At 28.5% G+C, this 12,107-nt stretch overlaps 1 protein-coding gene across 1 annotated transcript; it reads left to right on the top strand.

Annotated features, from left to right (window-relative positions):
• Positions 1 to 1,832: 1,832 nt before the first annotated feature.
• Positions 1,833 to 3,413, top strand: LOC112594721. Its single transcript, XM_025339674.1, has 4 exons — positions 1,833 to 1,841; positions 2,194 to 2,432; positions 2,677 to 2,915; positions 3,118 to 3,413. Exons 1-4 carry the CDS (start codon positions 1,833 to 1,835, stop codon positions 3,411 to 3,413), a joined length of 783 nt encoding a protein of 260 aa, XP_025195459.1.
• The last annotated feature ends 8,694 nt before the right edge of the window (positions 3,414 to 12,107 follow it).

Raw genomic sequence — 12,107 nt, 5'->3', positions numbered from 1 at the left:
AAAATTAGAATGAATTGACTTAAAATCAAATTTAAAGTTAAGAATATTGAAAAAGACGTAGTGCAGTCATTTTATAATATATTAATTTTGAAGCAAATTTTAAGGATTATAATTTTTAAATGTTTATAGGTACTTAATTTTACCCTTTTTTTTATATAATAGTTTCGAATCTCCTTCCTTTCATCTGCCTCAGAAGGAACGTTCCTGGACTAAACCTAACTTAACCTAAGCTATGAGTTTTGCATCTTTGTGGACCGGCAAGCGTAAGATGTAGAGGTTCCACAACGTTGGCTCAAGGACAGACCCTTGAGGAACACTACAGGTGACCGGTATTGTTGAACCTCCCGTGGTACGGTCGTCGTCGAGCAGCAGCTTACGTTTCTTCATATAAGATCTGAGGATGTTGATCAGATAGCCCGGTACGGACGACCTCTGCAGGCCGCAGGGTACCATCGATGAGCTCCCAAGGCATTGTGTTGAACGCGTTGTTGACGTCGATCGTTACCACTGCGCAGAGTCTCCTGTGCTGGACCACACCTCTACCGGCTGCGCGCTCCGTTTCCAGAACCTCTTGGATAGCGTTAATAGTTGACTTGAAACACCTGAAGCTGAACTGGAGGCTGCTGAGGTTCTTTTCGGCATACGGCTCGAGCCGGTTCAGAAGAAGTCTTTCCAAGAGCTTGCTGGCGCCGTCAAGCAGGCTGATGGGTCGGTAGCTCGAAGGTTGAACTGGCAGCTTATCTGCACCCTTGTGTAGCAAAACCAGCTTGACGCGCTTCCATCTGACCGGGAACTCTCTCCTGACCAAGCAGGCGTCAAAAGCCTCAAGGAAAATCCCCGGGCTACGCCTCACTGCGAGTTTGATAATCTCATTGGGGATATGATCAGGACCCGGTGCCTTGTCAAGTGGCAATTTTTCCACTGTCCTCGATAGCTCGTCTGCGGTGAAAAGCAGCGTCGAGTCTTCAGGCCATGCGTCCAGTTCGGTGGAAAATCTTGGCTCCAGAGGAACTTAGTCTCAGTCGACTGTTGGAAGAGTGGGAAAGAGGCCTCTCGCGATATGGTACACTGACTGGTCGTCCATAACAGGAGGTCGCCAGCCTAGCCGTTTGGTGACCAGCCTGTACGGTACACCCCAGATGTCGTTGTCCACAGCGTTAGGTACAACACAACCATAATTATTCAAAGATTGTCAATCACTAATCAGAGGCTTCGTTTCAAAATAATTGAGTGTGAAATAATATAAAATAATTTAATATATTATATCAGGGCCAATGATCATTTGGCATTTCGCTTGCAAAATACTCAGATTAAAAATTATTAGCTTAAATAGATCATCGCGAAATATATCTGCTTTTTTTTATATACAAAATTAAGATCACTATTGTAGTTTAATTGCCTCGTGATTTTTGTAATTTTTTTCACCTGAAATCTTAGTAAATTGATATTTAAAAAAATATGGTACTATCAAATATTTATATAAAACATTAATTGACCTAGCTTGTTAAAGTTTGACAAGTATAGTCGCTCATCCCTAAGCCTATACCAACTCTGGTAAAATTTATTTACAAAACTAGCAACTACACAAATATCATATAATACTCATATTATATGTTAATTTGAAAAAAAAATATAAAATGTTTTATTTAGTTCACTAAACTTATTATTTTTTTTAATAAAAATAGGGCATTATACTCGTACTACGAAATTTTTGATTTTATAAAATCAGCATTCCTTTTGATTAACACCAACCACTCCAGATACTACTGAAACAAATTGTAATTTGTAAATATAATTCTTTCAACTGAATGACGGATGTGTGTACAGAGAAAATGGAAAATGTTAACATTATCAGTGATTATGACTTTTTGGATAATAGCAATAATTTAATGTAAACGAATAATTTTCAATAAGAAAAATCATAAATAAAAATGTACTATAGTTATGTACTTCGCCTGTTTCAAACAATTTTTGTCAAGTTTAGGTAATATTGCTTATATTGCATATTTAACCTAAATATCATAAAAATGATTTTTATATTTTAATTTTACAAAATTTAGATATTTATTTTTAAATAATAAAATAAGTTATTCTGTATTTTTTGATAAGTAAATAATTAATTTTAAAATGTATTTACCAGTGAATTGTGAAAATTAAATTAGGTACTAAAATATAATCTTTTAAAATTTCCAGAAAGCCGATTTTGATGAACTAATTGAAAAATTGTTAAAAACCGATGACAAAACTTTAAAATCTGACATTGAAGTGTTTTGTAAAACTACTTATGTTCCAATTTATCCATCACAAGATCCTGCCTTATGGGAAATAAATTCTGATATGATTGAATATTTTATTCGTAACCCAGTCGTATCAAATCCTAAAATAATTAATTTTGATAATACTATTCGTAAATGTGGCGAATTCAATAGAAAGTTATCACATGATGTTTTCAAAAGAAAACTTTTGAATGGCGAAATAAAAGATAGACAATAGTTACTATACTCAACATCAAAAAAATGCACTTTTTTGTTTTTACTGCCTTCTATTTTCTAATAAAAAACACAGTTTAGTTCTACCGATTTAGGATTTATTGATTGGAAAAAAATATTTAGAAAAAGTTGAAAAACACGATAAGAATTTGACGCATACTGAATCTATTCGCATATGGTTTTCTAGACGTAAAATAACTACAGGTATTGATGTTGAGTTAAAAATAGAACTTGAAAAAAGAGAATTTTATTGGAAAAGTATAATTCATCGTTTAATTGAAACAATTATATTTTTATCAGGCAGAGGTCTTGCATTTCGTGGCGATAATGAGACGTTGGGTTCTAAAAATAATGGCAATTATCTGAGTTGTTTAGAATTAATTGCGAAATTCGATCCACTTATGTTCAAACATCTTGACGAGTGCGGTATAAAGGCCGTGGAAATGTTTCGTATCTGTCCCATCATACTATTTGCGATGAGTTAATAATACTTGTGAATAAATCTGTACTTCGTAAGATTGTTAATGAAGTAACGGCAGCTAAATATTTCTCATTAATCATAGATTCTACTCCCGATATCACAAAATTTAACCAATTAACAATTGCCATTAGATACATTAATATTTAGACGGGACTGCAGTAGAAAGATTTTTATGTTTTATTCCATCGGTTGGACATAAAAGTAAAGAAATAGAAGTCGCAATGTTAACGAAATTAACTGAATTAAATATCAACATAAATTATTGTCGTGGACAATCCTACGACAATGCCAGAAATAAGTCAGGTATGTATAATGGTTTACAAGCTCGAATCAAAGAAAAATCAAAAAACGCAATTTTTAGTCCATGCTTAGCACATACCTTAAATTTGATTGGTTGTCATGCTGCTGATGTAACTAAGGAAGATTATAACTTTTTTCACTAGCCCAAAACGTCTATGTATTCTTATCTGCATCGACATGGCGGTAGAAACAACTTTTAATAAATTTGAAAAATATACCACACTCAATGTTTATAAAACACTTATGCCCGTCGAGATGGTCATCAAGATTTAGTGTTTGTAAGAGTTTGAAAATTGGGTTTAAAAGAGTGTTAAATTCATTGAAATCTATAGCCTCGAATTTGGATCAGAAAGTTGGTATAAGACATGAAGCAGAATCCATGTATAAAAAAATTAACACGCTTGAGTTCTCATTTATGATAGCTCTGTGCCTCTGTTACTCCAATATTAGAAAGATTCGACGCGACAAATAAGACTTTACAACGTATTGATATTGATTTATCTTACATTACTAGGTATTTACATACTTTTTTCTAGAATTAAAAGTGTCAAAAACAAATTTTAACAATTTAGTGCCATCGTATTAATTTTAAAAATAAAAATATATTTACTTAGATAGTAGATACCCCAATAATTACCTGTACGAGGTACGACTGTACAAACAGTATCAAGTATTTGAATATCTTTCTTATTTAACTGTATATCGTATACATATGCGGGAAAATGGATTTTAAGCTAAATAAACTATCTGCATTTTATTTGTATTGTAAATACTAATTTAAACACCATTTACATAATAATATATGCATAATGCCAATGCATATGCTAAACCATCTCAATATTTTATGGTGGAATAATAATATAGAAACTCCATTATCACGCATTAATCCTGCTAAATATGCATAAATATATAATGTACATAATAGCGGCCAATGACCATGTTTATGGTGAATGTCAACTTATTTAAAAAGGTATACATTATATACATTGTATTTTTAAAATGTATTAAAATATTAATGTTTATATTGTTTATATTAATAATTTTATTACTGAAAGAATATTTAAATTATATCTACATTATTCGAATGTTTCTAATCTCTTTGAAGATATACCGCATTCCTGCGACATCATTTAAAACGTCTAATATAACAGGTTCATTACTTTTTAATAATATGTATTCAAGTTTTTTTCTCCTACTCAGATTGGATTTTAAAAGTGTTTTCCACTAAACCATGTCATGTTCCGTACATTCAACATTACAGTCATTACACTTACAGTCTAAGACGATGTAGATAACAACAATTCATATCATTTCATAACAACATAGGTACTTACTTAAATCTTCGTCTGTACACGATGCATGATATTGTGGAAACTATTATTAATAATAATGTTACCCGTACAGTATACAGCGATCAGTAGATATCATAGACATTTAAAGAGAATCATTCATACAGATCTTATTATTCCTTATACTTATCCTTATCTTTAGATAATATGTATAGGTATATAAAAGAACAGGCCTTTTTTATGTTCCCATTTTGTGATGATACTATTTAACATTTTTCCAATTTTTTTTCACAAGGTTGTACCAAATACTCCTACAAATTATCTATTATTCACAATTTAATTTTATTCGTTATTATAGTTATTTTGAGGAAGTATTAACTACACACGGGCGTAGCCGGGTAATTCAACTAGTTATGTATATATATAGGGATACATATTTGTACGTTATTTTTAACTGATATCCTCAGAAGCGCTGAGATAAAGATACTTTTTGGTGGAGATACAGTATGTAGGTGCATTTTACTTATTATCTATAGGTACTTACTTATTATTTATTCATATAATATAGGTACCTTTATTAGTCTATACTCTATAGTTTTATATAGAAATAGTAGATACCAACTATATGAATATTAAATTTAGTAAATCTTATTTAATTACGTTTCAGGTAATACAACCTAACCAGTAATCATAAGTATTAGGATTTAGGTCCTTAAACCATAGTCGTATATATAGATTAACGGTGGCTGATAATTATACGTGTAAAAGATTTTTTTTCATATAGGATAATAAATATTTGGAATTTTCTAACTTTTTAAAGTAGGTACTATAAGTGCGTATACCTACCGTATCAAAATATAAGTTTAATACTCTTAGTTAATTGTGTACCTATATTTTTGTTGTCTTAGTGGTTTCAGCCAGTTGTGTGTTGTGTGTTGTGACTTGTGAGTATAATAAAACTATACCTACTTATATTTACCTATTATAATCAAAGTCGCTTAATAGCCGTTTTATTATTATTTGATCTATTGTTATGTAGATTATACATATAATAAATTATAGTATCTAAGTTACTTGAATAATATTATAGACTTCTTTATATTACACTATATACCATTAGGTATATTTACAATTTATATGAACGACGTGCAGTGTAGAAACCTAAGTCGGTAAGCAATATTACAACACTTACAAATTACAATAATACAATCATTATAAAAATAGAGAGTGTATCATAAAGCCGTATAATGTATAACTAAAGTTTATAGTTTTATTTAGTATAGGTACCTATCAAGCGTCTTTAGTATTTATCTATGTCGGTTTATATACCTAATTGATAACTCTGTATAGGACTGACTTGTGTGTGGTCGTAAAGATATTTATAATTTCACTGTTTGATCAGCTATATTGTCTATCGCTTATCATCAAATTATTTGAAACCTTTAAAATTTAAATGGTTTATACACTATTGACGCTTGTCACCACATTTTCCAACTTGTACATCTAACATCCAACGCGCCATTATACCACATAAATCATCATTTTTTGATAAATCATTGAAATTAAAAACATTTTCTTTAAATTTTCTCGGTACCTATTTGTATTTTAGAAAGGCGAGCAAGTAACCCCTTCTGTATATTATAGGTAATAGGTGTCGAGTGAGTCACTATAATCAGTGCAATACGAATTACGATTAACCGATGAGTACCTACTTTTTATACCTTTTTATATTTGAAGAAACACAACAGAATTGTGCACAAAAATATTTTATATTATTGACTTAAATTATAATTTAAGAAATTTACTACATTTCAGGTCTATAAATAATATTTCATTTCCAATAACTTATAAATGTGAGTATCTACCTATGACCATGTTTTTAAACGTATCATTTTAAATAATGTAAACCAGTTAACTATGAAATTAAAAACCATATTTAATCTATATAATTTGGAACATCAAACCTTATTTTTAACCAAAACGAAAACGGCATATTTATATAAAGACATTACACCTATATTGTCTATAAAAAGTTATTGCAAAAGGTAGTACACACGTGTATATTTCAATTTTTTTAAATATAATTTCGTTTTGAAAAATGGAGATTTTTCTAAATTCTTTAGCATAATAACGAGTGAATAACGTAATCTCAATAACAACAAATATTATATTTTATGATATTTCATTATTTTTGTATTTTTTCTAAGTATTTATTGTAAATTAACATTTTCTTTTAGCTTTTTTAGATAAATGTTAGTATTTTATTATTGCAAACTATATTTTTTTAAATAAAACTATTAAAATATGAAAACTCGGTAAATAAACGAATGAGATGTAATATAGAACTGCGCAGTGTGCATTATAATATGTCGTTATAGCTTGTATTAAAGATTCGTCGGTCCATAATATCGGTGGAAAAGCAGTATCGACTATATCGGAACCGGATAATATAGGTATATGTATATTGTTTATTATATAATCAACAAATTCAAAATTATTTATAGAATTATTTTCAATCAAATAAACAATTAATGTATTTTCTAAATAATTAATTGAGGATAAAAATCCATGTTCTATTATACCATACAAATAGCTAAAAATTGCATAATCTGGGTTACTCGTATTGTAATGGATGTGCTAAATTTTAATTCATTGATTTTTATTGGAGACAGTCTGTCAGTCTACATTACTAAGTATATTTCATATGATTATTTATATTGCTATTAAAGTAATTTATTTTACTGTTGGTAATGAGGTAGGTAGATTGAATTTTTTTCAAAAACATTGGGCTTATTGTATTATTTTATTTATTAGTATTTAATTATTATAATAATGTATATATTTATACCATATCACATTATAGGTATTATTATTAACAGTCAATATCATTTTAACGTAAAACGGTGTGAATATAGGTTTATGGTATAAAGCTATGAATAGAATTTTTTTTTAAATAAATCTGTATACTTAGAAAATATTATTGCATATAGAGTAAAATTCATAACATGTTAATATACGTAAAAGTTTTAAGTCAGTGGCAGATTTGAGGGGGGTGATGTAGCGATCGCCCTCCCTTTTATAAAAGGGCTTTTTTATATAGTATCTACAGCTAGAGGTGGACAACTGGTAACCTGCGAATTTTTTTTATCTGGCCCGTGCTACATTTTAAAATTATATCATACAACAAAAAAAGTTAAAAATTCATATTATTAATAAAATAAATGCTAATTATTAAAATGTATGTTTTGAATAAACTTTTTTATTTTTTGCTTTCTATGCAAAATTTTTGTTAGTAGGTACCTATATGTATATAATATATGATACCAAATCTCCCCCTCTTTAAATGAGCTTCAGATCCGCTACAATTATATTATGTTCCATGAATGTTTTTAAATTATAATTTATAAAAAAATAATACTTGACATCATTATTCGTCGTTTAAGTATGTAATTTCGTTCAAAATATAACTTCAAATGTTTATAAAAAAATAATTATATTTAATATTTTTTAATTTTCTTTTTTTTTTTTTGTTTCAGTATTAACTACTTACACGAGGAAAATTAAATTTTCAAACCATGTCTATAAAAATTGAAGATTTTATGAATTGTTTATAATAAAATACTTGTTATTTGTAAAAGTTTGTGTTTTTAACAAAATGTTATGAAAAAATTGCCTATCTATTTTTAATATTTTTGTAGGTACATTATATAAAAACAACTAATGTGAGATATTGTATTAAATTTTCAAAAATTTTTATCTAAATTTTTTTATTTATTTAAAAATGATATCGTAATATATAAAAAATAATAATATACATATACGATAAATATTTCAAATTTCTACAATTATTTGTTATTGAATTATATTAAAATAAAGAAATTAATTTTGTCTTTACTGATTATTAAGAAAAGTACTAAATGTTTTTTTTCTTTTGATTCATCAAAGTACCAACTAAATCTAATGTTCTACCAAGCAACTGCAAAGTTGAAAATCGAAGCATTTATACTGCTTCAAAATATTATGACAGACATAATACACACAAAAAAAAAAAAAATAAAATAAATATACATTGTTAAATTAATACATTCAATGCTTCATTTAGAATCTAAAATTTAAATCAGTGTCCTATAGATTATTGTTAAAAATAATAATTATAAATAATTACAGTAATTATTGTAATATTTACGCAGTATATTATATTATAATAATTATTAACAATATATACAGCGTGATGCATGAATATAAATTGTCTAAGCTGTTTGCGTACACGCTTCTTCTAAATGGAAATTTAAACGAATACAAAATAATATTAGATTTGATTTCTAAAAGGTCGCCATCTTAAACAAGTTTCACTGAACATAAATACGTAATAATCTTTTATTAATATATTAATATAATATTATTCATGTATAATGTATATGCCATGTAGGCTGAAGGCTTATTGCGTGTACGGTGTACATATTACACGTAGCTACGACATAATATTAGTAATCGTTAACAAATAAAGTGATTAGTGGTAGATGACCAGCTTGAGCGTTCTGAATCCACAGAATTTATTATACGTTTATATTTATAAATACAAAAAATAAAATAAATATAACTATTGTGATAATTGTAGCCCGCAAATCACCAGATTGTCGAACAGTATAATCACCATACATTTTAATATTTAATAATACGAAACAGTAACATTCAGCCCCGTAATTCTACACATTTTATTATAAAAATAGCAATTAAAACGTAATTATAGATTATTGAAATTATTATATTTTACTATATGTCATTGTCATATTGTCTCTAGACTCTACAACAGTAATAATCAAAACTCGACCTGTTGGCGCGATAACACACGATGACATTTGTATTTTGTATGTATTAAAACGTAATAATGTAATATATTGAAATAAACATGATAATATCCGACACTCAAAAATCTTTATTAAATTTAATTCTGCCCTAATAAAATTTAAATGTTCATAAACCATCGTCAATTCACGTAGGTAATATTAGACTTTAAATTACTATAAATTTTACTGGTAGTGTTTTACTCATTAGGTACAGTGCCACAGGGGTAAATAATATAGTAAAATATTTTTGTATGTAGGAAGGGTTTATAAAAAAATTTTATAAAATTATTGTCATTAATCGATACATATTAATAGTAGTCACTTTATTATTATTACGAAATATTGAGATTATATTCATTAGTATTGTGTAAAGACGTTTGATGGGTGTCTTATACGCAGTGGCGTATTGATAGGGTGGAATGACAAGCAATTAACCATGGCCCATGATCCTATGATTAGAGCAGCGGCCAGCGGTCGCCAACCTTTTGGACTTCAAGGATCACTAAATCTACAATTCTAAATTATACGGACTACTTATACTCAAAAAGTAAAAAAAAAAGTCTTAAATACCAAATTAAAAAAAAATTAACTAACGCATATTTTATAAAATATCAATAAAGGGTTTTTTTTTGTTTACAACAAAGTTATTTAAGTTAGTTTTACTATTATTGATTACAAAAAAAAAAATAATAATAATAAAAGTTAAAATGTAGATTGGATTCGAATTATTAGTGTTCTTAGAACGTATTACGATAGCGTATTAGATATATTTATTTTATAACATGTAATAATAATGACAATATTATTACTCAGTTATTCTTATTTGTCGTAAATTGAACCTACATACAACATTATACAATACTTTTGTATATTACGATTATAAACACAATACACATTACAAATAATGTTCAATGGACCACCAGTTGGCGACCACTGGACTAGAGGGTCCATCAAGAAATGTATAGTATCCAAAAAAACGGATCAACATTTTTACAAAATTTAAAAGTACAATGATCTTTAGAAAAAAAACATATCTTTGAAAAATTAAATTACATTTAATATTTAGAAAAATTACTGGCACATGCTTATAGATTATTTTATGTAAGTACAGTGTTAACTTGTTAACGTCTGCGATAATAATATTGTAGAACAATGTTATTAAGAATATTGTTACATGAAACGCACTCTATAGTTACTAGTTAGAGCGGTATAATAAGATTTTAATTATAACCTTTTAGCTGCAGCCGATATAGAGATAAATTTTAAGGGTGAGCACATTATGTCCCTCGTACACCTTTTTTTCAAATTTGCAAGACTAAAAGCCCGCTGTATTATTTTACCACAGACGAAGTAAATTATAGTTACGCCACTGCTTATATAGGGAACATCTTATAGATTCTAAAACTATACCTACATATATTTATGAAAAAAATAATTTTTAAATTGCTATAATAAAAAAAAAAGGAAAACGTTTTTACTTAATCCATTTATATTTTAATTTTCACAATAATTTACAAAGGTTAACATTTGCATTCAAAATCAAATGCAAACTGAAAACATTTAAATAATCATAATTACTTTATTTTTTGGATTTCGCTTTTTAAATAAATAATAGCCAATGGTTAAGAACAATACGGCATATCGCACTGTTATTTATTAACTACAAATATTAATACATTCTTTTTTATATTAGAAACTAATATAACTTTTATTTTAATAAGCGTAATAACTAATAACTAATAAGCAATAACACATCAATATTGGATGAAGTCTAGAATAATATTAATTTTATTTAGCAAATAATAATTATCAACACCATAACCACTAACCGTGTAAAATGTAAATTTTACCAATCTTAAATTCGTCGTGCCCATTTCATACATTTTGTTTAATATCTGTTTGACATTTTATCATAAAGTTAAGTATATTCCATTTGCTATTGTTTTAATAATTTGTTAACGTTTATTTTAGAATATTCGGCGGAGCACTTATCAGCTTCGGAATTACCGATTCGATATTGATCTGGTATCTCCCTCGATTGTTCTAGTAGAATCGACACAATATTGTAAATAGCTCTAATTCACCATTAGATTTTAGTTGATTCATTTGATTCGAAAGTGTTACAAGAGAGCCTTGTCTGACGAGTATTATTTTTTATGTAAGGAAAGACAGAATTGTTAATAAAAGTTGCGTTATGAGATGTAATTATTTTTTGTAAGTTTATTTATTTCTCTCAAATAAAATATATACCGCTCAATGCTCATTGAATCAGCCAACAAATATAATTTTTATTGCAACAATTTTTCTCATAAAAATCATCAAAATATTGAATGGTTATATTATTAGGTATTAATTATCATACCAGAATTATAGCTTATAGGTGTAGGTACTAGTAATAGTTGGTATTAACGAGGAAAAACGTGTATGCCAACCCAGAGCTGTTTGTCGAAGGACACGCGATCCCGGTAAAGCAGTCAATGCGTTACCTGGGCATCGAGCTTGACACGTGGCTGTCGTTCATCAGGCACGTGGAGCAGGCCTCCCGAAAGGCTATCGAGTCAGCGCTTGCCATAGGTAAGCTGTTGCCCAACATTGGTGGGCCCTCGTAGAGCAAACGGGCACTACTGGGTTTGGTAACGTACAGCAAGTTGCTATACGCTTCGACGACGTGGGCAGACACCGGTGTCAAAACAGCTAAAAA

The sequence above is a fragment of the Melanaphis sacchari genome, unplaced genomic scaffold (assembly GCF_002803265.2).
Source record: "Melanaphis sacchari strain LSU unplaced genomic scaffold, SCAv2.0 Contig23_pilon_pilon, whole genome shotgun sequence".
Lineage (NCBI taxonomy): Eukaryota > Metazoa > Arthropoda > Insecta > Hemiptera > Aphididae > Melanaphis > Melanaphis sacchari.
Note: the sequence above shows the minus strand (reverse complement) of the source record. Positions and strands in the feature narration are given on the sequence as shown.

What these genes read in the sequence shown, in the direction of transcription:
- LOC112594721 (XM_025339674.1), top strand. An exon ending in TGTGGCGAATTCAATAGAAA is followed by an intron (nt 2,433 to 2,676) that starts GTTATCACATGA and finishes ATGGTTTTCTAG; the next exon opens with ACGTAAAATAACTACAGGTA. An exon ending in CAAACATCTTGACGAGTGCG is followed by an intron (nt 2,916 to 3,117) that starts GTATAAAGGCCG and finishes ATTAATATTTAG; the next exon opens with ACGGGACTGCAGTAGAAAGA.